The sequence below is a fragment of the Anomalospiza imberbis genome, chromosome 15 (genome assembly GCF_031753505.1).
Source record: "Anomalospiza imberbis isolate Cuckoo-Finch-1a 21T00152 chromosome 15, ASM3175350v1, whole genome shotgun sequence".
Lineage (NCBI taxonomy): Eukaryota > Metazoa > Chordata > Aves > Passeriformes > Viduidae > Anomalospiza > Anomalospiza imberbis.
In genome coordinates, this window is record NC_089695.1 from 15,194,353 (window position 1) to 15,221,037 (window position 26,685).

General features: G+C 52.9%; 4 protein-coding genes across 5 annotated transcripts; 2 read left to right on the forward strand and 2 right to left on the reverse strand.

The window, feature by feature from the left end:
- Positions 1-137: 137 nt before the first annotated feature.
- NOP16 (NOP16 nucleolar protein) lies at positions 138-2,437 on the reverse strand. The gene is made up of 5 exons (XM_068206097.1): positions 2,278-2,437; positions 2,053-2,164; positions 1,384-1,453; positions 763-869; positions 138-515 (listed from the first exon to the last, which is right to left on the reverse strand). The coding sequence occupies exons 1-5, from the start codon at positions 2,382-2,384 to the stop codon at positions 372-374; spliced, it is 540 nt and encodes a 179-aa protein (XP_068062198.1). The 5' UTR covers positions 2,385-2,437; the 3' UTR covers positions 138-371.
- A 91-nt stretch (positions 2,438-2,528) lies between these two features.
- Positions 2,529-3,183, forward strand: HIGD2A (HIG1 hypoxia inducible domain family member 2A). Its single transcript, XM_068206101.1, has 2 exons — positions 2,529-2,691; positions 2,878-3,183. Exons 1-2 carry the CDS (start codon positions 2,577-2,579, stop codon positions 3,042-3,044), a joined length of 282 nt encoding a protein of 93 aa, XP_068062202.1. The 5' UTR covers positions 2,529-2,576; the 3' UTR covers positions 3,045-3,183.
- A 1,420-nt stretch (positions 3,184-4,603) lies between these two features.
- On the reverse strand, positions 4,604-11,059 carry CLTB (clathrin light chain B). 2 transcript variants are annotated; one of them, XM_068206095.1, is made up of 6 exons: positions 10,745-10,928; positions 9,146-9,189; positions 7,908-8,025; positions 7,525-7,636; positions 7,100-7,153; positions 4,604-6,613 (listed from the first exon to the last, which is right to left on the reverse strand). In XM_068206095.1, exons 1-6 carry the CDS (start codon positions 10,926-10,928, stop codon positions 6,442-6,444), a joined length of 684 nt encoding a protein of 227 aa, XP_068062196.1. In that variant the 3' UTR covers positions 4,604-6,441. The 2 variants fall into 2 exon arrangements, with proteins under 2 accessions (XP_068062196.1, XP_068062197.1); XM_068206096.1 differs by lacking the exon at positions 7,100-7,153 and having other exon boundaries at positions 10,745-11,059.
- A 662-nt stretch (positions 11,060-11,721) lies between these two features.
- On the forward strand, positions 11,722-26,052 carry FAF2 (Fas associated factor family member 2). Its single transcript, XM_068206102.1, has 11 exons — positions 11,722-11,887; positions 17,701-17,769; positions 18,179-18,313; positions 18,802-18,878; positions 20,029-20,167; positions 21,458-21,543; positions 21,624-21,715; positions 23,126-23,303; positions 24,202-24,373; positions 24,529-24,672; positions 25,240-26,052. Exons 1-11 carry the CDS (start codon positions 11,825-11,827, stop codon positions 25,420-25,422), a joined length of 1,338 nt encoding a protein of 445 aa, XP_068062203.1. The 5' UTR covers positions 11,722-11,824; the 3' UTR covers positions 25,423-26,052.
- The last annotated feature ends 633 nt before the right edge of the window (positions 26,053-26,685 follow it).

The window sequence follows — 26,685 nt, forward strand, 5'->3', positions numbered from 1 at the left end:
GCAAAAGTCCGAGCGCTGCCCGCACCCAGCCCTGTCACCGCAGGGCAGGACACGTTCCCAAGGCCAACATCACACAGGCTGGCACCGGGAGCTCTCCAAAGCAGGACTGCACCAAGCAAGAGCCCACAAAGAAGACATTCACAAGCAGCTAGAAAGAGTAGTTTATTTTAGCAAAGCTAAAGAAATGCTGGCTGCCACACAGAAAGTGAGCAGAACAGCACAATCAGAGCCGGTGCCAAAAGAGTCTTTCATGGATAGTTAAACCCTCTCTGCCTAGTGAGGGTTCTTCCTCCATCACCAGAGGCTTTTTCAGTTTGGAAAATATTCATGTCAAGCCTGCACTTGTAGGTAAACCTGAGGAAAAAGAGCAGTCACTGCACTTCCATTTTTTCTGGCTTGAGTGATGCAATGAAATCCTTGTACTCCTCGGGATAGAAATTCTTGTACACATTGATCTTCCTCTTAATCTGTTTGGGAGTATCCTGGTAGTAGTTCTTCTCATCCCGAGCCATTTCCTGTGACAAAGGAGAAGGTAGGTCAGAGGAGCAGCCCCGAGAGCAAACACCAAACCAGCCCACCCACACCAGTGTGATCACTGCCTGACTCAGACAGGGAACTGGCCACAGTTCAAAGCATCTTTTCCCTTAAGAATCAGCTGACTGCAAAACAGGATCCAGGACAGAGAGGATTAGCAGTTCTCATGCTGCTGATGGGAAGATCCAGGAGTGAATCACTCCAGGTGCTCCTTGCTCTGGAATGTACCTTGTAGTTCTCCCCGTGGTTCTGGATCATGTATCGCACATAGTCAATGAGGTCTCGTGAGAGCGTGTTCGACTTCTTCTCAGGGAGGCTGGCCTCCAATTCCATCTCTAGGCAGAGGGCAGAGGTAGCATGAGGGAGGGGAAGGAAGCAACAACACCTCAGAGGTCCCCAACCTCCCCCTAAGGTCGATTCTAGCCACACAGCTTGGCTGCTGGTGCACGCAGGGACGTTTCCCAGCATGTTGGTGCAAGAAAATGGCCCAGACAACAGCCCTCTGCTCGGGCTGCAGGCATCCAGGCCTGCACTGCAGCTCTTCTCCAGCTCACATAGGAGGAGCAGAGCCTTTCGGCCCAGGCTGCAGAGTGTGACTGCTCAGAGCTGCCCAGCCCACCACTGAAACACCAGGTACTGCCTCCATGGCTTCTTGTCGCCCTGGACCCGCGCACCAGCTCATCTCGCAGTGACAAGAGCCCTCTTGAGGCTGCAGGGACAAACACTGTGGAAAAGACATGCTCCTCCACAAGACTGGATAAGAAATAACACCCTTCCCTACCCCTGGCACGGCACAGGAGGACAAAATAGCCCACAGGGGCTTAGGAGAGCCCCAAATGCAGCACTGACCATTCACCACGTACGGCTTCCGCACTATTTTCTTTCCTGGCTGTTGTCCATCGCTTTCCACTTCCATCCCCTGAGTTATAGCAGAGAAAAGACAAATGAAGAAAAGCCCAATTGGAAGAGTGCTGTGTCCCCACACATTGTTCCCAAAACTCCAAACTGCTTCTACATGGCTGCAAGGGGCAGGAAATCCCAGCTGGCTGAAGCAGAGCCTTACTTGTGCCATTAAAGCGGCTTGTGGGTAAGGCTGTCAGCTGAGAAACGCTGTGTGAATGGAGACAAATGGCAAACAAGGTCATTCCTACTTCTTCTTTGAGCTTCCTGGGGCCACCTTTCACCTGAAAACATTGCCCTCTTACGTAGATGGGCCAGGCTAGCACTGCTGTACACAAAGAGCCCTTCTTTGTTATCAGGAGCAACTTGGCTGCAGCGTTCCCAACCCCACCTGTCTCTGGCAAGTCCCAGGACTGACGTTTTTTATATTTATTCTGAAGTCCATTATGTCCCCGGAGCTCTGTAGCTCGTTCCCACGCCAGGATCTTGGTGAGATAAGCGTGCAGATCAAGATAAGAAACGTGTCCAACCACCAGCGACTTATCCAGAGCCACCTGCCCAGTGCCGCGAGGATACCTCCCCCCACAGAGGAGCGGTCCCGGCCAAACCCTTCCTTACCAGCAGCTTCTTCGGGATGGGGACAGCCTTGTTGGGATCCTCGGCCAGGCCCATCTCGGCCAGGTTCTGCGCCACCGACTTGTGCGGGTCCCAGGCATGGCGGATGTGCGAGCTGCGCAGGGACAAGCGACATCACGGCTGTGTCCCCCTCCCCACCGACACGTGCAGCGGCTCCCGGCCGCCCTGCCCCAGCCCACGCTCGCCCCCCGCGTCCCCGGCGCTCACCAGGCGATGCGGGGCGCGGCGCGGCGGCGGGCGCTGCGGTAGAGCCGCTTGCGGTTGAGCTTGTAGGAGTATTTGTGCCGCCGGCTCTTCCCCTTGGCCTTCGGCATGGCGGACACGCGCGGGCTGGCCACCGGGCTGGCCACCGGGCTGCCGGGCGCGCCCCGGCGCACCACGGGAAGTGTAGTTCCGAGACAGCAGCGCGGCGCGGTGAGTGAGCGCGTCGGACTGCAAGCCCCGGCATACACTGCTCCGGAGGCGGGGCTACGGCAGCCGGAAAGGGCCTTGCTGTCACCTTGGCCATGGCGACCGGGCCTCCCCCGCCGCTGGAGCCCATCCCGCTGCCCACGTTCCCTGAGGAGGGATTCACGGAGAAGTTCCTGCGCAAGACCCGCGAGAACCCCCTGGTGCCCCTCGGTGAGGGTGGGGCGGGGGGTGGCGGGACGGAGGCTGAGTGAGGGACGCGGGCTGGCGCGATGGCCGCTGGTGAGGGGCCGGTCCCTCAGCCCCCGGCCGGCTCGGGTTTGGGAGCGCGGTGGAACCGGCCCGCAGCGCTCAGGCCCGGGGACAGCCGCGCCTCACAGTCCCCGTCCTTCCCCGCAGGCTGCCTGTGCACCGTCAGTATCCTGGTGTACGGAATCATCTGCTTCAAGAAAGGCAACACTCGGCGCTCCCAGCTGATGATGCGGGCGCGTGTCATAGCCCAGGGCTGCACCTTCGCCGCCCTGCTGGGGGGCATGGTGGCCACGGCTATCAAATCCCGACAGTGACATCGGACAAGCGTCTACCAGCAGCCCCGGCTGGCAGGGTGGATCCTGGCCGCGGATGGAGTTTTCTGAGAGATTTTGTGATGTCTCGGTAGAGCCAGTTCTGGAGCACTGGAAATGGGGTGAATACATTCTGTGATTAACATGTAATTTAGGCTGTGGCTTTTTTTTGTTTGTTTGTTTGTTTCCCCAAGAGCTCACCCTCCTGCAGCACTACATGTCACTAAGGCTCACCACCCCTGTCAGACTTCCTGCTTGATGCTGTCACAGGCTGATGAAATTGTGTCTTCTTGGTCATGGTCTGAGGTGTGGTTGTAATCAGGCAGTGACCAGGACAGAGTCCCTAGGCAGCGGGGGAGGCACTTTGGGAGGTTTGTGTGACCTGTTCAATTGAACCTGGTGAGTAATAAAGTGAATTGCAGTAAGATTCTGACTGATACTGGATTGCAGAGCACTGAGAAGCCATAGCAGTAAACAGTGCAGGGAGAAAAAGGAGTAGACATGGCTATCATGAAGCTGTGGTGATGTAAGAAGAAACAAGACATTAAACTCCCTGTAAAAACAAGCAGAGAACTCACATTTCTGAAATGGGGTCTGGCTGTGTTCTCTGTGATGTGCTGCCGCTTCGGGTGTTCTTGCCGGGGAGTCAGCAACACCTTCTTCTCCAAAGGACATGCACTGCCTGTGTCCTGACAAACATGGTGCCACTGTTGGCTTTGGATCACACCAGGGGGTTTGGTGATCCGCAAGGCTTTGCTCTCCCATGCCAGGGCCATAGAGCTGGGAGGGCATGGGGCCACAGTCTGTGTTCATTGCACTGTGGCTGCAGCAGCTCATACCTGCAGGGGAAGGGGCACAGACACCTCTGTCTGTGCTGAAACACCTCACCAAGCAGCCTGGGCTGTTCCCAGGTGTTGTTCTGTGAGTTGGTGCCTGTGCCCAGAGTCCTTGTAAGGATGTTCTGAGGGGTAAACCCTCTATCTGCAAACAAGCATGTGGATTGTCCTGTCTAGAGAATTGTGTTGGTGGGCTTTGGTAAGGAGAGAGGGCAGGCTCTTGCTCACCAGAGCTGATCTCTGAGTTGTAAGAGTGGGCAACAAGCCATCGCCAGTGCTGAGCAGGGTGAGGTCCACCTCAGCACGGGGAGCCCAGGGCCTGTCTTCCCTCTCTGGCTGCCTGCACTGGACATCTTTCCCAGAGGAAACTGCTTTTGGCTGCCTCACTGGCACTTCCAGCCCAGCCAGCTTGGGGCAGGGGTGTGAGGAGCAGCAGGTGGGCAGATCCATGAGCAGCTGGAGAAGGGCACAGTGGACAGGGGAGTAGCTCAGCCTGTTTGGACAAGCCAGAGCTTGCAGTTCCTTGGGGACAGAGCCAAGCCCCAGGTCCTGCTGCCACTGCTTTGGCCTCATCCGAACACAAACCCTCCAGCCTTCCCCTCACTCCTTTCTTTTCCTGTAGGATGTTTCTCCTCCAGCCCCCATCCTTTCCACACAAGGCAGTGTGGCTGTAGGTTCTCCTAAACACAGCATACATCCCTAACGCAGAAAGACGACAGTGCCCTGTAGGATTGGAGATGTTGGTTTATTGTAACAGGTAATTTGGACAGTCACAGATACCAAAGCCGAGGGGATGTAGAACAGCTGTGGGCATGGCTTCCCGAGAGCTGCCCCAGCCTGACATGGAGCACATGGCAGCTGGGGCACCCAGGGGCCCAGCTGCCTGCAGGGGCTGGAGGGACAGAGCACAGGGGAGGCATATTGCACCCCCACAAGTAGCCAGGGGTGCTTCCCGCTGCTCTGCAATGCAAGGCTGAGGCAGGCAGCCGAGTCCCCAGGTGCCCTGCAGCACAGCAGAGCTGCCTACACATGCTGGAGCTCAGGGGGCCAGGCAGGAACGATCAGCCCTATGGGCAGGGGGCACAGTCCCAGCACACAACACCGAGTGATTCCCTACACACCCATTTACCTTCCCAGCCCACTGGTGAGACCGTGCCCAAGCACCCCCCGACAGCTACAGCAACAAGACTGGTGGCATTCAGGCCCTGGAGCCACAGCTGCAGGGCGGGAGAGCTCTGCACACTTGATTTCCAGCTGAGCAGGGCTCTGCAGAGGGGCTCAAGTGAATGTTTTGTGGGCTCTGCTCTGTGTTCCCCAAAGCTGCTGCAAGCCCTTCCCAAGCCCTCAACAGGCCAGACCCAGAGCACCAGCTCAAGGCTGTCCCTCTTCTGCTACCCAGAAGTTTTGCAGGTTCCCAGGACTGGTGCCATCCCTGCCAAGCAGAGGAGAAGTTCGAGCAGGGAGCAGGACTGAGGCATCTCCCCACACTGCCTTAGGTGGGCAAATCCAGGGGGCAGAGCAGCTGCAGACAGATGTGCAGGTTGTTCTCAGGGCCAGTACAAGCCCCAGCACCAGAACTCTGCCCAACCCTGCTCGGGGCCCCTGGGTTAGGAAGATGGGGGTTTGACCTGCCCAACAGCAGCTGGACCTTCCTACCTCCTTCCCTGCAACTACACAGCCTCCATCTCCCATTCTGGTAGCAAGGGAAGGAGCAGAGCAAAGGCAAGGGTCCCCCAAAGCCAGGCATCCCACATTCCCAACTGCTGGTGTTCATGGGGGAAGGACAGGAAACATCCTGCACACTCCCCCCATAGTCCCTTCCCAGTGGCCCACACCACTGTGCTGCCAGCACTGCAGGATGGATGGAGCTGCAGCAACTTTTCAGGGCATAGCCAGGCTGGGCAGAGTTCTGACGGGCTTGGGGCAGCCGCTGGCAGTCCAGGCCCAAGCTGGGCGCCTGTACTGACATTGCTCAGTCCCTGCCAGTCTGGCAATGCCATGCTGCAGCCATGCTCCCTGCAGGACCCAGCAGTGTGGAGACAAGCCAGGGCTGTTTCTCCACCCTCCCAATTCTGCTCCAGCTCTGCTCTAAATCCCATGGGAAAGGCAGACAGCAGCCCGGGATCCCATTGGGATCCCTGCCTCAGGGCTAGGACTGAAGCCTGGACATGGGGCTGCCAGGACGGCTGCAGGCAGGTTTATTCCCAGCACAGGGGTGAAGTGGGGAACACAGGATGGGCTATTCCCTGCTCATTTAGCCAGGCTCTCAGACATAACCTCCTGAAGAGCGTGGGATGGGCCTTCCCCACTAACTCAGCTCTGCCACCCAGTGCCGCTTCCCGGGGAAATGCCACAGTGATTTATAAATAAGTGTAAAAAGAGACCAATGCACCTTTTAAGCAAAGGAAAACCATGGGGAGAGTTATACAACCAGTGACTCGAGCACAGCCGAGGCGCAGATCAGGGAGCAGGCAGTGGGAGGCCTTTCCTGGGCCAGCCCCTGAAGCCACCTGGCTCAGTGAGCCCAGCCATGCCCGCTGTGCTCCCAGCTGTGCCAGGCACAGCTAACGGGACAGGGGCGTCTGTTTGAGGGAGATGAGCACCGAGCGCATCCGCGAGACATCCTTGCTCTGCTTGCTGCTCTTGGGGTTGAAATCACACAGCTGGGCCACCTTCTCCCACTCAGAGCCTGGGGTCTCCTCCTTGGACTCCTTCAGAAATGCTTCCTCCGAGGCCCTGCAAAGATATTGAGGGTTGTCACTGGCAGATCCCTTTCCAAGGAGGCTCTTCCTTCTGTCTTAAAAACCCCTGTGTCCCTGCTTCCTGTCCCTTTACTCCAGCTGATGAGCTCAGTGTCCTCTGGGACCGAGAGACACACATTGCTCAAGTCTGCCTTTGGATGCACTCACCTAAAACATCACTCATCCAGGGGTGCAGCAGTATCTGCCTGCTCCCAAGACTTCACCCCCACAGAGCCATCCCCAAAAAGGCATAAGAGCCCACAGCTTTGCATCATCAACCAGCACCCACAGAGGCATTTCTAGGCGCTCCACTCATCTAAAACTCCACCATTTGGATACACTCAGCTGCATCATCCTCCCTCTGGTACCTCACCAGCCCAGTACCTCCCAGCATCCCCCCTTCCCTTGGCTGGACAGGCAGTGCTGGAGGTGGGACCCCCAGAGCTTGCGGGGCAGGATATGGTCTGTAAGAGGCACATACACGTAGCCAATGACATCGGCGTCCGGCTGCTGGTAAAAGGCTTTGTCAGCGATCCTAGCCCCGGGCACAGAGAGAGAGAGAGTGGAACGGAGGCAGGCAGAGGGTTAGAAAGAGAGAACAGAGGGGGTTAGTCCTCCCAAAGAGTGACCCACACACTTCAGCACACCAGGAGAACCTGGAGCCCAACCCTGCCCCCCTGCAAGCCCCCTGCAGGGGCAGGAGGCACCAAGATCCCAGGTTGATCCCAGTGTGGTTCCAGCCAGAGTGGCTATGCACAGCCACCAGAGCTACTCCAAGACCTGGGGTCTCTCCCCTTGCTTGGCAATGCTCTGTCCCTGCAGGGCTGGACCCCACTCTGGGGAAAGAGGCTCTCAAACATTCCAGGAAGGCAGACAGTCCTTTTGACCATGCTGACCCTGACACACCTGTTGTTTGCTCGGTTCTTCTCCATCTGCTCATTCTGACGCAGGTTCCACTCCTCCAGGTCCTTCTTGGCCTTCTCACGCCATTCCTGCTCAGTCACCTTTGATGCCGCATCTAAGGCCCGAGTGAGACAGAGCCCATCAGCCACACTGGCACCTGCTGGATGTACTGAGCAGCCCCTCGGCAGTCAGGACAGCTGCAGCCCCTCAGACCTGTCCCCAGTCCCCACCAATACCGACCAAAAAGCACCACTGCCCTAAGGATAGCAGATCTTTGGCAGGGGCACAAGACATCTCTCTGGGATACAGCAGGGTCACCAAGAAGTGAGGGACCCCTGACTGCCATGTCACAAGCACAGGGGGCTACACATGGCCTTGGGTCTCACCCAGCTCCTCCAGGCGCTTCTTCTGCTCCTCCCTCCACTTGCGGATGCTCTCGGGTTCCTGGGTCAGCCGGTCGGCCTTGGCTATGGCTGCGTAGGCATCCGTGGGGCCGTTGGACTCCTGCAGCACATGAGCACCTCACCATCAGCACCAGTGCCTGCAAGAGCCCAGCCCAGCCACCTCCAAGGGCTGGCAGCAGTCGGGACTCCACACTCCCAGCACTGACAAGCCAGGATAGGAGGTAGGAAGGGTGACAGCTTGACACATGTGGGACAGTGTTCCCAAAGTGCTGCTCAAGCTGCTCTCCCAGCCTCAGGCCCTGTCGCCTAAAGCCTTCCCAGCATTTCTCTCCTTGACTTGCTGCTCGCTGCCACCGCAGCTGTTGTATCCTCCAGGCAGCCCCACTGCACAGGGCAGACACTGGCCTCGGAACTGCTCCCCAGGGACTCCCTGGCCCTCACTGGGGTCCAGGCAGCTCCGGGACCGAGCTGCTTCCCTCATGTCTGAGCTGAAGGCCCTGCCAGGCCCAGCTCCTCCCCTAACACCTTCCACTGGCCAGATGCCCAGTCTGACACCAAGCTCAGCAATGGGATTACAGCTTTTTTCCAAGATCCTCAATCTAATTAAGTCTGTCCCATTCCTGATGCGATTATCATCCTGTAAACCAGGCATGGGCAGTGCAAATGCCCCACTGCTGGGCACCAAGTTGGGTAAAGGGCTTGTGAGATGCTGGCACTGCTGACAGCAGAGCTAGCCTTCAGGCTTCCAAAGGGATCTGAGACCCAGGTGGGTCCCCCAAAAAGCACCTGGCCATGGGGCAAGTGGTATTCATGGGAGATCCAAGCCCCATGGCAGCCCTATCCTGTCTCTGACCTCTGTCAAGAGATGCTCCTGCCTGCCCCAGAGGCCTCCAGAAGCTAGCCAGGCTGGAGAGAGGGGACCTCTTGGGGAATGGACGATTTGTCACCTGCTCTTAGGGCCCAGGCATTCCTTCATGGCACAAGCCACCTGCAAACAGATGTGGGGCAGACCATGGCAGGTGAGACACATCTTCTCTTCAAAGAGAATGGAGCAGCCAGGACTCCCACAGGAGACCCAGACCTTTCCAGGAGCACCGGAGCTGTTCTGCAGCTGGATAGCAAACTCCAGTCAATGCTGGGGGCAGAGCAGCAGATTGCTGGCCTCATACCCACCCAATCTTCCTTAGCAGCCCTGGGCCAGCAAAAGGCTGAGCTCTCACCTGAAAGACATCTCCATTGACAGTGGCTCCTCCATTCTGGAAACCTGTTTGAGAAAAAGGAAGAGAGAAGGAAAAAACACAACTATGGCAGCTGCAGGTAATCCCAGATGGGCTGGTGTTCATGAAACTACATCAGATCAACTCCTGGGAGTTTGTCTGTGCATTTTTCAGCCCAGCACACCCATGGCACAATACCCTCCCAGTGTCCTGTCCTTGATGGGATTCAGCAAGCACCTCTCCCTCTCCCACACGAACTTCTGCAGGCGTTTACATCTTTATGGTGTTTTCACTGGTGTTTAATCTTATCTGAAGATTAGGGAAACTGCTCCAGCACAAGACTGACACAGGCTGCTGCTCTGACTGTAGAGACACAACCTGACCAACCCCAACCTGCAGAGGCTGCAGGACACAGCTGATCCAAGAGCTGCCAGCCAAATGCCAAGGCAACTCTCCAGGGACATGGTCCATGGAAATTCTCCTTGTGCTCCACCAGGACAGGAGGGCATGCCTACAGGCCGAGGTCCTTAGGAGCCCACCTGGGATGAGCTGCAAGGTCAGGGTTGGTAATGAGGCACCCATCCGCCCACACAGCCCCAGAGAGCTGCACACCTGGGTCACAGAGCCAGCCCAGGCAGGGGGCTTTCTGCTGCCAGGAGAGAAGAGGCTTTGAAGGAATCACACTCCAGGCCCTGAGCTTTCCCTAGTGACCAAGGGCTTCTCCTGGCCAGCCAGCTGCAGGCACAGACACAGTGCAGCTCAGGCCAGCACTGCCCCCAAAGTGCTCAGCCCCATGACTACACCCAGCTCCAGCCTGTCTAACTGCATTTATCACTGTGGCTGTCAACACCTCTCCAGGCCCAGATCTGCCTCCATGGCCCTGTGTGCAGAGCTCTGAAACCACTGCTCCACACACAGCATGAGGAGACTCTGTGAGGCTGGGTTAGGGAAGGAGTCAGAGCCCTGTGGCAACAGTGCCCCCATGTCCATACAGAGAGCAGACGCCAAAGCCCCTGCAGACTGGAGACAAGAGAGCAGAATTAGCACATTCTACCTGCAGGGCCTGGGACCACAACGTTCCCAATGGCAATGTCTTCCATTTTACATCCCAAAGGGCTCTCCTGTCTGTGGGGACAGTGACAAGGCTGTCATTGCTCCTCAGTGCCGCCTGGATGCCTTTTACACTGCCATAGCTAGGAGCACTGAAACATGGAGTCGGGAGTCCATCCAACCCGGGAAACCCAGTACAAGGGGGAGAAATCGCCCCATGGCTAGCACATCCCAGCTCAGGATTCACCCCACATCCTCGAGGCTCGAGAAGCCCTTCAGGCACAAGCACAGGCCCAGACGACCTTCGCTAGGATGCCAACCTGGCCCACAGGATCAGCCCGCCACCGGCCCAGGAGGGGCAGCATAGACCCCATCACCCACCGGGGATGCCGTGCATCCCCCGGGGACCCCAGCCCCGCGTGGATGCGGCCCGGAGGACCCTTCCCCCCATTCGGGGCAGAAGGGGGCACAGCCCTCCGTTACCCCACAAGGTCGGGAGCCCGCCCGCACCCGGCGGGAGCGCAGCCGAGCGGCCCCCGCGGGCGTGCTCACCCTGTTCCGGCGGGGCCGCCTGCCCGCCCGGGGCGGCGGCCGCCTCGCCGTCGGTCGGCCCGAAGCCCTCATCGTTCTCGATGCCCGCGATCTCGCTCTCCTGCTGGGCCAGAAAGGCGGCGGCCGGGTCCTCCTCGGCGCCAGCGCCCTCAGATGAGGAAAAGAAGCCGAAGTCGTCGGCCATGACCGGCCCGCCCGCGCCGCTCCCGGTCCGGCTGCGCGGCTCGGCTGGGCTGGGCCCGACTGCGCCCGGGCGGAGCTGTCGCTGTCACTGCGGCGGCGGGCGGGGCAGCCGCGCTGACATCACGCCGGGGCGGGCCCGCGGGCGCGTCCCGCCTCCCGCCAGCCGCAGCGGGCACGGGGAGCCGGGGCTGCCCGCCTGCCTCCCCCGGGGCTCGACTGGCCGCGGTGTCGCCGCGCCGACCCCTCAGGCGGGCGCTCGTAGCTGCGGGTGGGAGCGGGACCCCTCACAGCCTCCTCCATCTTAGCGGCCGCCGCCATCTTGGGCCTGGCGCACGGGCGGCCCAGCGGAACGAGGGGTGCCGGGCAGGAGCCACCCGGCGGGATCAGAGGTAGCGGGCAGGACACACCCGACGGGACCGGAGGTGCCCGGGCAGGTCCCACTCGGTGACCGGCAGCCCCCGCGGTGACGGGAACACAGCCAGTTCCCGGGCGTCTTCGGCTCATATCTCCCCCGCCCCCCTTGGGCTCAGGGCCCGCTCCCACAGCAACAGGCTGCCCGCTCATCCCCGGCCTGTTCCGGGAACACCCGAGCAGCGCTTGGCACGCTTCGGAACCCCTCGTGTGTCCGCCGGGAACACCCGAGCGCTGCTCGGTACACTTCGGAGCTTTACGCGTGCCCGCCGGGGACACCCGAGTGCGGCCAGCGCTGCCGATGGGATTCGGGCATCTCCGGACAGGCCCTAGAGCACTTCGGCTTTGTCCGGAATGCGGCCCCGCAGTTCCGGCAGCGGCCCATAAACAGCCATTGGCCGCGCCGCGCGGGGCTGGCGTGGAAGTGTGGGCGGGCGACGTCACTTCCGGAGAGTGACGGAGCGGCGGGTCAGAGGCGGCAGCAAAATGGCGGCGCCTGAGGAACGGGAGCTGACGGCGGAACAGACCGAGAAGCTGCTGCAGTTCCAGGTGCCGCGTCCCGGGGGGCCCGTGCCGGCCGGCGGGAGCGGGGGAGGCGGTGCATGGACACGGAACGGGCTGAGCTGGGCCCGCCCCGCCGGCGCTGGGGGGTACGGGGCTCACAGAGCCGGATAGGCCCGTCCTGGAGCGGGGTGTCGAGCTGGGCATGAGGGGTCGGTGAGAGGAGAGACACCTGTGATCCCAGTCCTGGCCGGGGTGAGTGAGATTTCCGTGCCCCTAACACTTTGTCGGGGCGATGTTCTGTCGTCGCTGATAGGGGAGGCGAGAGGTGGCTGCTCAGTAAACTCCATGCAAGAAAAACTCCTTGGTAACTCCCGGCCATTTTAATTAGTCTGAAATTTTTCCTTGTCGTAGCTGGAGAGCCTTTCCTGGCACCGAGGGAGAGTTATCCAGTGGGTTTCTGTGGAACATAGTCCCTGTCCCTCACGAGTGGGTAACGCCGCTGGAGACTGTAATGATCTAATCTGTGTCTGCTACACAGCACAGGCAAGGTCGCTTAACCTTTGGTTTGCGAGGCCTGGGGCTGTGTGGCAGATGAGTGATCATAAACACAGTCTGAAGATGTGGTTTACTGGGGAGAAAACAGTGCTGGGCAGCTGAAATTCTTAGGGTTGCTCAGTGATGAGTAACTAAATGTGCTGAGCAATGAAAATTACCTTCAGGTGTCTTGGGTTTGTTTCTGAGCTGTAGGGCATCATGTGGCATCCCTTGGATTGCAGTTCTTTTACAAATACCGTGATTACTTTTAAGAGTGCTCTGTCTCCTTTTGTTCCTTTACATTATTTTTTTGAAGACTGTGCCTTGGAAGTTTGGTGTGATGTAACTGTAGATTTAAAGGGACTCCAGGGGCATCTGACCCTGCCTTCCCCAGCTGAGACAGTGCAGGTGTTCATCATTCCACACATCGACTTCCCAAGCCTTCACCTGATTCACAGCCCCCTGACTTAATTACCATGCTCAGGTGTTTTCCCATGACTGGACCCATGAGGAAATTTGCTTTACAGATGTCCCCTCTAAAATCTACTGCAAATGGAGCTGTTTGGGCAGTCAAATTAAACACAGACTAAAGGTACAGAGCAGTGTTAGTCATTGCTGTCCCTGTGCTGCCTGGTGAGTAGGTGAGGGGTTTGCACATAGAAATGTCCCATTCTCTTGCTGTGAGATATCCTGGTTTTTGCTCATCTGCTTGGTCTGGACAGGTAGGACCAGCTGCTCTCACTGCTGCCTCTGCTGCTGTTTTCAAACCCCTGTGGGTAGCTGTGAAGTGAAATAATCCTGTTTCCCAGTGCTGCCTGGTGTTGTCATGGACAGAGGGCTGCCAGGGAACCAGGAGGAGGGATTCATGCTTTAGTCCAGCTTCCTGCCAAGCTCTGGTTTGAGGTACAGGGAAACACTCCTCAGGCTGTAAAGGGGAGAAATTTTTTCAGTTAGACCACTGCTGTGCAGAGCCAGATGTGAAAGCTGTGGTCCAGAAGGCTTGGACACCAGCCAGAATCCTCCCTCTCGTGTCATCTGGGGTGTGTTGGATCAGCTTTCTCCAGGGCTAATGACAGACCCCACTGGTGATTCCTTCTCCTCTGATATGTCACATCTAGCTGAGAAGGGCTCAGGTGTGAGTCCTGCTGCTTCCTCAAAAGTAAATCAGTCCACTTGGAAGAGATTTTTTTCTCAGACTCTAATAGGAAGAATGAGGTGTTTGGAGAGATTAGGTTAAGTGTCATTAAAATAATTTGTACATTGCTACAAGTCAGCTTGGAAAGCCTTCAGGGACCCCTGCTGAGTTTGCAGGGAACAATTCAGTGTTTTCAAGGATAATTTCACACTTTGTGATGTGCCATCATAAGTAGGCTGTACAGCATTCCATGGTGACAGAGCATTGCACTTCCACAGAAGGTTATATCCCACTGCACTGTGAATAGAGCAGCAGAGCAGACCAGGAAAGAAGGCAGGATGACAAGGATGAGGTAAGGAATAGTAGAAGGCCCTCAGTGAAATAGAGAGCCAAAGGGAGGGAAGCATTGAGCAAGGACTGCTATTCACCTAGTAAAAAGCTGGTTGGGGTGAAGGTGCTGTTGCCCTAAACTGTTTAATGTCTGCTGGAGAATGCACCTTTCCAGGCAGAGGTGAATGTGCTGTCCTGTCCTGGCCCGAGCTGTTGGGCACAGTTCTGTGTTAGTGCCTGCTCTGCATTAATTCCACTGATGTTTGTGTGGTGGGTTCTGTAGTGCTCATACAAACAGCTTTGCTGGCAGAATGCTGAAACCAGCAGCTTCCTTCTTGTGGGCAGGGCTGGAACAGGGCAGCTCTCTGCACCATGCTGGGGCAGGTCAGTAAAGGAAAAAAATCAGTAGAGAGAACTGGGATAAACTTGAAATGAAAGCAACGAAGCCTCTTGTGTGCTTTCAGCCTCCCATTTACTGCCAGAGAACTGGCTAATAAAGTAAGAGAATAAAAGCATCTAATTTTTTCATCTGTCAAGACCTCGCTGTCCTGACATTTGGAGAGAGAAGTTTGTTGTGAACAGTTTAGGAAAGCTGTGGAGATGTGGTTCATTTGGGAGATGGAAGAAACGGCAGAGCAGCTTTTGTAGGATCTGGATATTGATCTGTGCCCATTACACTTGGGCTGATGTCTGATATTGTAATGTGCTAATGTAATGTAATGGAGTGTTATTTTCAAGAGAGTTGGCACTCATATAATCTCTGACTTCAGCTGGGGAAAACAGAATGCTCAAGGCTGGATATGGCTCTGATTTAGGGGAAGGAGGAAACATGAAACTCCAGGCAGCTTTCCCACTCAGTATATCCATCAAAACCCTCAGAAAGACATTTGCTGTGATATGCAATGAGAACTCTTGGTTAAGGCATTTTTCCAGTTAGAACTCAGATGTTCTTTACCGTTGGAAAGTAATTCTCTGGAATTTGGCAGTGGGTTGGGAAGCAAGAGCAGTGCCAGTTAGTCCTGTGGATTTGCATCTCCTGTGCTGTGTTTCAACATCAGAGCGTATCTGTAGAGGCGACGGTTTCGTAAGTCCACTTTACAACCTTTGTCCACTCAGGGGTATTCCTTCTGCTTTTGAAGCATGAAATTGTACTTTCCGCTACTTCAGTATTGAGAAGATTCTGAGCGGTCTCAAAGGTGAGAGATACAAATAATTACCTCCAGCAAAAGCTTCCTTATGCTTTACAATAACACTCTTGCTTTGGTGGTTGAGAAGCCACTACTGAACTTTTCTGGCATTTGTGGAATTTAATATTTTGTTTATTGAAATACTGGCCACTATGTTGAGCTTGGATTTATTTGAAGGTTTGAGAGTGCTGGTGTAATGGGACTAATTTTAACTACTTATTTCTGTAAGATCCGTGCTCTTAAAGGCAGCTAATAAGAGATCAGAGCAGCAAGGCTTGAAGATGCTGGTCATTCTCTTAGCCCTGATGATACTAAGAATGTGCTGGTGTGCCATATGTATAAGTTTGCGGCTGAACAAAGCTCACCAGAGATGCTGAGGCAGTGGAAATAATGGGGAGTTTCAAGTTTCTGATCTGTTTCCATGACTTGGTGATGCAGGGGCTGTAGGAATGTCATGAGGGTGATAATGACGAGTATCAGTGTTTGCCAGCAAGAGTCTCTGAAGTGGCGGTTGAACTGTGGTCCTGCCATTCCTTTCATCGGGCGGGGGTCATTCTGAACCCTGCTGTGTCTCCAGAACATGGTGGAGCACATCAGAGTAACAGACAGCAAGGTGTTGAGTGTGAAAAGCTGCCTTTGCCAGGCAGTTTTTTCTGCAGTGTTTAATTGTGAAGCCTCATTGATCAGACAAGTGGCAGGAGCGCTAGGCACTGTCCTGCTTGGAGTGGCTTTGTCACTTCTGGTTTGACTTGAGAGCAGCTGAATTAAAATGCTAAGGAAAAAGAAATAAAAGAAAATTCACCTCCCTGGAGAGCTGGTGTAGAAGACTGAGAAGTGACTAGAGCTGCCTGTCACTGTGGTGGTGGTCAGGAAGGGTGAAGTTGGCTGGCTCTGGTGTCTTTGTGGAACTCAGGTCTTGCAGATGCTGCAGTGATTCAGTGCTTATTAAATGCTCGTTGATAGCTCTGCTGCTTTCTGACCTAAAACTGCAGAAGAATTTTGCATAATTTAAAAAGGAGGGAATGCTCTTAGTGCTCACAGATAATCCAGGCATTTAGAGACAAAGGTGTAAATGAGTTTCTGAATCTTGTAAACTTTGTAAACACCAATTTCCAGGGTATTGAGGAGTGGTGATCAGAAGACTTTCATGGCTCTGGAATAAACACATTGTGACTCCACTGTAAAATCAATTCATTGAGTAGGTTGCAGGTGCCTTTAATGGTGTCCTTATAAAAAGACAATGAAGTGCCTGCTGTAGGAATTCAGGTTGAAAAAATAAAGCCAGAATGCGAAACAAATTGAATAAAAAAATTTAAAAAAATAAAGTCAGGATACAAACCCTAGATTTTACTCTGTGAAGCACATCTTTAAAAAAAGATAACTAATCTTAAACATTAAATGATGAATCGGAGTAATAATCAAAGGTATTCTAGCAGCAACAGCTGAGTTCACTGAGCTTTATTTCTTCTATGAAATCCAATTCTGCAGTGTTCCCTTGCGAGGCTTGCGGCAGACTTACTTTTTAATAAATATTTATACACCACTGAACAGAGACTTCAAGTGCTTTTTTTTCCTGAAGTTCTGCAGTCTCAATGCTTTAAACAGTCTGATTGGTTCTGTGCAGCAGAATGAAAATGATTTTTGCCCAGTAGATTGGAGAGAAGGTGATGATCTGGAGACTTAATGAGAAAGAAGCCAAGAAATGCTGAAAAGTTTGAACTGAGCCCAGAGATTGAATAGGGCATTTGTCCACAGTGTTTGTTACTTGGGTGGAAATGGCATGTGGAATGTATGAATGGGGGCAGGGAGGGGAATAGATGCACCATCCTTCTCCAGTAAAAAAACAATTCAGTGCATTCTTAACTGGTCAGCCTGTCAGGAGTGCATCAGGGGCTTTTCAAGGAAGTAAGGAAAACATCTGCTCAGACCTTAAAGCAAGGGCAAGGGGGAGAGGTGTTTCTCTGGCATAGTGACAGGGGTGTTCCCTTCAGCAAACGTTTGTCCCTGTTCAGGAGGCATTCATGTAGCTTCCTGTAATAAGACACAATTGTTTGATCTCCTGTGCAGAAATTCTGATTGGCATGGGGCTAAAATACACCCAGTGGCTTTGAGGTTTGTCGGTGTGTTTGGACTGTTTTCTGTTTCAGGCCCTGTGTTGGACTGTTCCTGCTTTTTTTACTACACTGTTTACTATACTTTTCTTACTTCCCCTGTGATGCTGGGAACATCACCTTCAGTAATGCCTGGCTCATTTTGGTTTTAGTTTCTGTTTATGCTGGCAGTGAGTGGAGTAACAGTCATCTTGAGTTTTCAGAAAGGCTTTGTCTGTATTTTGAGTTCAAGGTGATGTTTGAGGACATTGGCCTGGCACATCTTTTCAGAGTGAAGCCTGTGGGCAGTATTGTGTTCAACCCTTGACTGTGCTGAGTGTTGTTGTAGTGACAGACCTTGGGCACGCTGGGAGTTGGCTGGTGCTGGAAGGGTGCAAAGGCCTGTTTGAGGCCTCCTGTGTGTTTATGGGTCACTCTGTTCTTGAACTCAGAGCAGGGCACTTAAAAAATGGGCATTGTGATAATGTGCTGTGGTAACTCCCATCTGTGCTCGTGCATCGTTAAGAGCAGTCAAAATGCAGCCCTTCCTGGCACTCATCTCCTTTTATTCTCCTTCTTTAGGACTTGACTGGCATAGAGTCCATGGACCAATGTCGCCACACACTGGAGCAGCACAACTGGAACATAGAGGTACCACTGAAAATGCTTGTAGCAGTTTCCAAGTACCTGGATTAAATGCAGCCCTCTGTGGGAGTGGGGGGCCCTACCAGTAAGATTAATCTGTCCCCCCCTGGATTTAACCGAGTAGCTCTCAAGAGCTGTATCTCCACACCTCTGGTTTCAGCCAAACACAGCAGAGTCATTATGGCTCTGAACAATCCCTTGACTGGCACACCATGTGGCCTCCCATGGAGCCTGTGTGCTGGCTGCCATGGAGAAGGCTTTCCACATGGAAAAGAGCACTGGTAGTTGCTGTTTGTCAGGAGTTGTGCTCATCCAGTGCTCTGGGGCTGTGGACAAGTAATACCCACTGTTACTGTCCAAAGTATAAAAACCATAAGATGCCTGAAACCTCCCTTTGCTCTTCCTTATGTCAAAGGCAGCTGTGCAGGACCGACTGAACGAGCAAGAGGGTGTCCCAAGTGTCTTTAATCCTCCTCCACTGCGGCCGTTGCAGGTCAATACAGCTGACCACAGGATCTACAGCTACGTTGTCTCAAGGCCACAGCCAAGGGCAAGTTATCTTACAGTGGATTTTCTCCAGCTTCTTGGCTGACTATGAATACAGAGCTTGCAAGCAGGGAAAGAAATTGTTTTCTTTGCATGCTATTACCTCCTTTCTAAATATTTTGTCTTACAAAAAAAAAAATGTAGATCTGTTCCTTCAGTTTCTGTTACTGCTGTGGAGATTTTCTCCCTGCTGTGATTCACAGTATGAGGGCTTTTTTTTTTTTTTTTTTTTTTTTTTTTGTCGTAGACTGTCTTGCTGTGGTGTAGTGAAGTCTTTTGATCAGTTGAATTGGAACAAAGGACTGTCCCCTCCATGTGGCAGTAATAATGTTTTTCTTTTTTGAGCCCCCCTTAAATGTGTATTAACTAGAATACAGTATCAATTACTTTCATTAATGTTTTACAAACAAATTTGCACAAGCACCTGTAAGATTTGATGCTGTTAGTCTTTTTGTAGAGTTAAGAAAATTAATTCCATATTTGTAATTGCAGGGGCTGTTAGGATGGGGTTACTACTTCATAATGCTTCCATTCCGATTTACCTATTACACGTTACTTGATATATTTAGGTAAGTCCTTGTTTGTGCTGACTCACTTCTTGACTGCATCAGGGAACACACTAGCTCGGATTTGGCTGGATCTCTTGTCACATAGATCTTTAAGCCTCATGGCAGATTTTCCATTTGTTTGCTTAACTGGCATTATCTGTAGCCTTGTAAAGTTCCTGTGCTGTTTAGTAAGAAATAAATCTTGTCGCAGAAAAAAGAGCACCTTGCAGCTCTGTAAATGAAATGTTTAATTGGATCTCTAACTCCACTCAGCTTTACAGTCTGAGTGCCACACAAAGGGGTTGCAAAACAGTGTCCAGATGTTTGGTATTCTTGGACAAACACCAGAATCATGTCCCATTGGGGTGGGCCACAGGTTAACCTGCCCTAATTCCTGGATGTTATTTGGCAAAACCCAAACTGTAACCACCTCTGTTTTATTCCCTTTGGTGTCTTTGACTCTTCTCCTTTACTGCCCCAAAGCACTAATTCTCCTTGTCTCCTTTACAGCATTGAGAGAGGGAAAAGGGAATGGCAGTGGCGGTAGATAGTCAGCAGTCCTGCCATCTGCCCCAGTTTGGCAGTTTTCCCTGTTGTATTACATTTTTTCCCCATTAAAGGCATTTCCAAAGTTCAGTGTATCTTCTGTGCATCAGTAGAACTAAACAACACTTACATCTGCCTTGCAGTGAAGCTTTTTCAGCTTCAGAGGAATGACAGTTTCATAGGACTCGTAGTGTAATGTTCTCTTTCTGCAACTCTTTGTGCATTGAAATTGTTAGTTCTGGATTAGCAGAAATGCAGTTTTCAAAGTTATCTGGCCAAAAATGTGTGGCTTTTAACAGCCCATCTTTGACTAAATTCTTCAGACCTCCTACTGTTGGTGTGGCTTATGCTTGATGCTTCAGAGGAAGCTGAAACTGTTTAATCACACAGAATTCAGATCCTTACTGATCCCTGGCATGAGATGAATCTTCATTGGGGGTTGGTTCTGTAGCAGTGTTATCCGTTTGGAGCGGATATCAGTTTAGGTCCAGATTATAAATGTTCAAGGGTTTCAGCTATGACTTTTTTCCTCTTTGTGAATCCCAGTGACTACCTGTAGAAAAGAAAACCTGTGCCTCAAGAAGTCAGTGAGCTGAATTTCCAGTGTCCTTTGCTTCCTTCCTAGGTTTGCTCTGCGTTTTATACGCCCTGATCCTCGTAGTCGGGTCACCGACCCAGTGGGTGACATTATTTCATTTATTCATATGTTTGAGGAAAAATATGGGAGGATACATCCTGTCTTCTACCAGGGAACTTACAGCCAGGTCAGTGTCATGTGTTGGTGCCTAGATCCTGAGGGGTGGTGATTTTGCCACATGGTATCAGGGCCTACTTGGCAAAATTGCTTTTCATCTACAAGCCCAGTGTTTATCCCCAAACTCACTTAACAGGGTAATGGAGAGCTAGTGAACAAGTGTATTGGGAAACCAGTGTCTGCCAGGCTTGATGATTTGCCAAGCCTGCAAAGTTGGAAAGCAAAGCTACTCTGGCTGTTCTTCGACCGTCTGTGTGACTCTGTAGCTGACAGCTTTTCTTTGTAGTCCTGCCTTTGTTTTTATAAACTGGTGTGCTGTGCCAGAGTCTGTCCTTCTGTTCACCAAACTGGGATTAACTGCCTGGGCTTGTATCACAATGCAACTTCACAACAGTTCAGGGCCTCAAAACTGAGAGGGAGCCCCTAAGAAATTATGGGAGGTGAGTGTTCCATATATCAAATCTGAGGGGGCTCTCTGTAGAAGAGGAATATCCCCATGGACACTGCCTCTTGCACAGCTTCTCTCAGCCTGGCCAAGGGAAGGGTCTCCTGCAGAGCATCCCATCAGACCATTGGATCAGCACAGCTTCCCAAGCACCCGGGGAAAAAAGTGTCAGTGCCTGTCTGCTCCACACTGCACAGTGATGGAGCTTACTGCCTCTGCAGCTCTTTTAGGCTCCTCTGTCATTCCTGGAATCCAGACTCAAGTAATTGTGGAATGGTTAGGCTACCAAATCTCAGTGCCAGTAAAACAGCATATTGTGCACTTATCCTGTGGTCTTGTTAAAAACGCTCTTGGGTGGGTGGAATCCAGACACTACAGATGTGCAAAGGGAGGGATTCTTTTCTTTGTTGTCTGTTTTTTTGGGGGGTCTGCAGCATTATTTATTACCTGTTTTAGTAGAATTTTCATTTGGTGTGATATGAAGATTGTGTCCTGTGCAGGCTCAAGGGAGAGCTCAGCCTTGGCCATTGTGAGTCCAAGGGGTGAAGGAGGTTCTTCACTGCTAGCTGAGTCTGGTGAGGCAGCTGAGGTGTCAGCCCGTGTCATTGCCTACCCAGTTTCACTCTGAGTTCAGTGTTCCCCAAAGCCACACCCTGAGAGGATATGAGAGAACACCACTGTAGCCCTCTTAAATAAAGGCTTATTTAGAAGGTCTGACAGGTTCATCCTCTGCTGCTGCTTCACTAAAACCACTCTAGTGGCAGAGTAATGGCCTAGGTCACACAAGCCTTGTGGGTGCTGCATTCCCCTTGCCCAGAGACCAAGTAACTTTACCTCCTCTGCTCTTATGCCAAGGCACTGAACGATGCCAAGCGGGAGCTGCGCTTCCTGTTGGTTTATCTTCATGGAGATGACCACCAAGACACAGATGAGTTCTGCCGGTAGGTAGGAGAATTTCCCAAATAGTTGTCTTCGCACTTGAAATGCAGCTTCCCTCACATGGTTTCTTCTCATCCCCCAGCAATACACTGTGTGCACCTGAGGTCATCACCCTCATCAACACTAGAATGCTCTTCTGGGCTTGCTCAACCAATAAACCAGAGGGATACAGAGGTGAGTGTGTCCCTCCTGGGCTTTACCTGTCCCCTCCTGTCTCTGGAACAAGCCAGATGCTGTTTGACAAATTTACACGTGTGGAACACTCTCTTGCCTACTTGCACAAAATACAACAGATTTCAGGATTGCATGGGAAAATAGAGGTGTTGGTTTCCTGGGATATCTCAAAAGATTTGGATGCCAAGGAAATGCATTCTGATCTTCACCTCCACCGTTCTGTGTGTTTCTGGGCAGTTGTAGTTCTGTGCTTATTGCTGTGGGCTTTTAGGCTGCTTTCAGTGCCTTGGCAATGGGAGTTCGTGGGTGTGTGCTGGGGATAAACTGAGTGTAGAAACAAGTATCCAACTAGATCTGTCCTTAACACTGGCTCCTGTGACGCCTGAGGCCAGGAATGACTTGTTAGGTGCATTCTTTCCCTTTCTGAGACAGTCACCTTAATCCACACCCAATCTCTGTGTCTCCTCAAAAGCCCACAGTGTTTGAGAGCTGTTGATACCTGGCCAGACAGCAGTTTGGTAAGGGTTTGCTGCAAGTGGAGCCTTTTCCCAAAGTTCTGTTCATGGCTCCTGTGTTGTTTCCACCATTTCCGTTTCATGGTCAGGAAAACGCTACATTTGGGTCACTCTTGGCTCCACAGTTCTGCTCCCAGTTATCAACAACTTGAGAGAACAGCTGTCTGAGGAGACAGTCTTTGACTTACTCCTATTTCGTTGCTGCAGTGCTTTGGAGTCACAGCCTGGGAAGCAGAGCTGGAAGGGATCATGGCCTTCCATTTAATCCCTGAGCTGCTCTGATTTTGTTTGGGAGGCTCCACTGGTAACAGAGGCTCCAAGTTGCATGATGTACCATGTGTTTTAAGGAGGGCATCAACAGCCATATATGAACAGTAACTTAAGCACATCATCTGTTCCATTCCCTGATTCAGACAGAGCCTGCCTCCAGCAAAGCCAACCTAAATTTGTTCAGAAATGTTCAATGTGGACATACTGCCGTCTCCCCCATGACAGTTTCTTCCTGAGTCCAACCATCTCCAATCACCTGAGCAAGTGTTTCCATGTGCTTGTCCTGTGTTTCTCTTCCTGCATTTCAAACCCATGGCTTTGTCCCATTTTGAATGGACGTTCAGAGCCATTTACTTCCTTCCTGCTTGAGTTAAAAGAGCCTTTTTTGGTTACTTGAAAGCTTGTTTTTTTTCCCATCAGTCTTTGTGCTCCCAAGCCATTTCCTCCCTTTGCTAACTTACAGGGTTTAATTTTCAAAATGGAGCCTGAGGCCTTTTTTTTTTTGCCTTGGAAGAGAGAATGTCTGGGGAAGGTGCTTTCCTTGGCCTTTAGTGATGGGAAACATTTGTGCTGTACCCTTGGTGGCCCTGGTGGGTGGGGTGGTGACGTTTGTGCCTGTTCCCAGTGTCCCAGGCCCTGCGGGAGAACACGTACCCGTTCCTGGCCGTGATCATGCTCAAGGACCGCAGGATGACCGTGGTTGGGCGGCTGGAAGGCCTCATCCAGGCTGATGACCTCATCAATCAGCTGATGTTCATCATGGATGCCAACCAGACATACCTGGTGTCCGAGCGCCTGGAAAGGTAGGGTGGGACCAGAGCTCCAGTAACAAAACCATGTTGAGGCAGGCTCTGCTCTGTCCCCTTCCTCCCTCCAGACACCGTGTGCAGGCACATAGCTCAGCACCTCTGGTTCTGTGACACAGCCCACGGGCTCTCCTCCCTCCAGGGGGATCATCAGTCCATAAATTCAGGCCATCTTATAGCCAGGGAGCCAGATGTGTTGCACACACAATCCCACCACTGAAAGGTGGATGTGAGTACTCTGTTCTCTGCAATTGGAGCACACTTTTGGCTTGCTGGAGCTTTGCAGGGAAAGCTTGGACAATAGCCAGTAGGATCCGAGTGGGAGCAAAGGCATTGCAGGCAGGAGAGCTGGTGTCCATAGCCAGCTGGTGACTGTGTGCTGCTGGCTGGGCTGAGCTCTGGCTGCTTTTCTGGTGGGGCCTCACAAGTCCCTGGTGACTCTTAGGGATGAACAGGTTGCATCCAAAACAGGATCCTACAATTTAACTTCCTGTCTGTCCCTCCTCTGCCCCACACTGTGTGTGAGGACCCAGTAACATGTTCCAGTTTATGAAATGTGCAAGGAGTTACCTGAAGGAGATGAAATCAGGAAGAGTCTCAAATATGAGTCAGGAATCTTGGGCACTGTTCTTGTGCTGTCTGTCAGCTCTGTCAAGCTGCAGGACTTCAGAAGCCTTTTGAGTCCAGCTCTACCCACCCTTGGGAAGCAGTTTGATTGTGAGGGACTGTGGGGACCTGGCTTGGCCTTTTGGGAGCTTGTGGTACCCCAAGGCATTACCTGCTGTGTGCTTCTATGAGTTGGAGGCTGTCCCTGCACCCTTGGGTCTGCCTTCAGCCTGCCATCCCCTCACTTTAGGGCCTGTTAGACCTGACCACTTCCCACTTGTGTTTGCAGGGAAGAGAGGAACCAAACCCAAGTCCTGAGACAGCAGCAGGACGAGGCATATCTGGCATCTTTACGTGCAGACCAGGAAAAGGAGCGCAAGAAGAAGGAGGAAAGGGAGAGGAAGAAGAAGAAGGAGGAGGAAGTGCAGCAGCAAAAACTGGCAGAGGAGAGGCGGCGACAGGTGAGAGCAGAGGGATTGCAGGAGGGGCTGCAGTGTCCTGTGTGTCTTGGCCTGCAGTTGGAATTGCTTGTCTTGCTTGGGGCTTGAGCATCCTTCGAGGCACAAAGGTCAGTTGAGTGCACAGCCATTGCTCCTGCTCCCTCCTTGCCTTGCAGACCCTGCAGGAGGAGAAGGAGCGGAAGTCGGAATGCCTTCCTCCAGAGCCGCATCCCGACGACCCAGAGAGTGTCAAGATCATTTTCAAACTGCCTAACGATTCCAGAGTGGAGCGGCGATTCCACTTCACACAGTCACTGACGGTGAGCTTGGGGCAGAGCTGAGGGCCTTGCAGAGCAAGGGGGTGAAGAGACTTGCAGGTGGCTCAGCAAAGCTTTTTTTCCCTTGGACTTGCCAAATGGTGACCTTTGCTGAGAGCCTTGGCAGGCAGAGCTGCTCCTTGGTAAGGAGAGTGCTGTGGGGCCTGGTTCTACCAGCTTGGAAGAGGACAGAAAATGGAAGAAGCTTTCTTGGCTTCCTGAAAGGCTGGAAGGTGTCTCTGCCCATGACAGGGCAGGGTGGGACTTAGATGATCTTTAAAAGTCCCTTCCAACCCTTACCATTCTCTAATTATATAGAATATATATATATGTATTCTATTATAATTCCACTGCTCCCTATGAAATAAAAGTGTAGGAAGAGTCAGAAACAGTGTCTGTTCTCCTCCGTGCTCTGTGCCAAGCCCGGGTTCACGTGTTCCAAGGAAATGGCTGTCTCGGGTCTACCGTGCAGTGATGGTGCAAATTTGGGAGCCTTCCCCACATCAGGGATTTGCTCTGGCTGTGTCACTGCTCCCCCAGCTGGCAGTTATTTCTGTGCTTCTTTCCCAGGTGATCCACGACTTCCTGTTCTCCTTGAAAGAAAGCCCTGAGAAGTTCCAGATTGAGGCCAACTTCCCTCGCCGTGTCCTGCCCTGCCTCCCTACAGAGGAGTGGCCCAACCCCCCCACGCTGCAGGAGGCCGGACTCAGCCACACGGAAGTCCTCTTTGTGCAGGACCTCACGGACGATTGACACTTCTTTTTGGTTTTGTTTTGTTTGTTTTGTTGTTTCGTTTTTTTTTTTTTTTTTCCAGAAGACACAAAACGGAAAGAGAAATTCATATTATTATTATAATACAATATTTTTTTTAAAAGACTGTGTACAAACGAGGGATCAGAGACCACATGGCCTGTGCCAGCTGTGCTGCGTGTGTGCGCTGGCGAGAGGACGCGTGCGCACAGCCATCCCCTGCACCGGGGGGCACGCAGGGGGAGCTGGTGCTGCCCCTCTGCCCTCCCTGGGGAGGAACAGGAATGGCAGCTCTTGGTAATTATTGCTTTTATTGATGACAATAATAATAAAACCCCAGCAACCCAACATCTCGTGAAGATTTGATACTCTGCTGCTCCTGAGAGACACAAGACCGAGCACCGGAATGTGCTGGGAATGGGGTGGGGGGAAAGGGCTGGACAGACTCTCTTCAGCTTCCCTCTGTGTATAAATACTGTTCTTTTAATATTTCTCTTGCTTTGTAATGACCAAAGGAGATTGGGGTTGACTATAGTATTAACTTTTTGATAAAGAGCTGGTTCGATTCTTACCCATGTGGGGCCTTGCCCAGGGTTCTTAGCCTGCGTAGTGTAATAAACTCTGCCTCTAGCATGTCTGTGCTGATGCTTTCTGCCCAGGCCCCAGGGAGGGGGTGAGCTGCTGCGGGACTTGTGGCTCCCAGAAGTGCGGGTGCACTCAGCTCCTGGTCTCCCACTGGTGATTTTGTGCCCGTGGAGCTGTTGCGTGAGAGGAGGGCGTGCCCAGCGCAGGGGCTGGCGGGGCTGGGGCTGCTGCTGTGCCACCTCCTGTGGCATCAGCTCTGGGCTGAGGGAGGGAGGGAGCTGATGGGGCTGGGTCACCCCGCGTGGAGCAGGCGGAAAAGGGAGGCGAGTGTAAGGCTGGTCCCTGCCAGAGGTTCAGCCAGGGCTGGGGAGCTGTGCCATCAGCTGCCCAAAGGCAGTGGTAGCAGCCTGTTCCTGCAGTGACCTGCTCTGGAGCCGAGAAATGGTTGGGGGTGGAAGGAATCTCAAAGCACATCTCACTCCACGCCCCTGCCATGGGCAGGAACACAGGGATAGCCTCTTCCCTGGCCCAGCACGGGAATGCTGGAGGGTTGGGATGGAGGAGAGGTGGAAGGTGTCCCACTGCTGTGGCTGGAGCCACCCAGGGAGCTCTGCTGTCCCGGGGTAGCAGCCAGGAGGACTTTCCCATCTCTGTGCAAGCGGTGAGGGGTCGCTAGGTGAG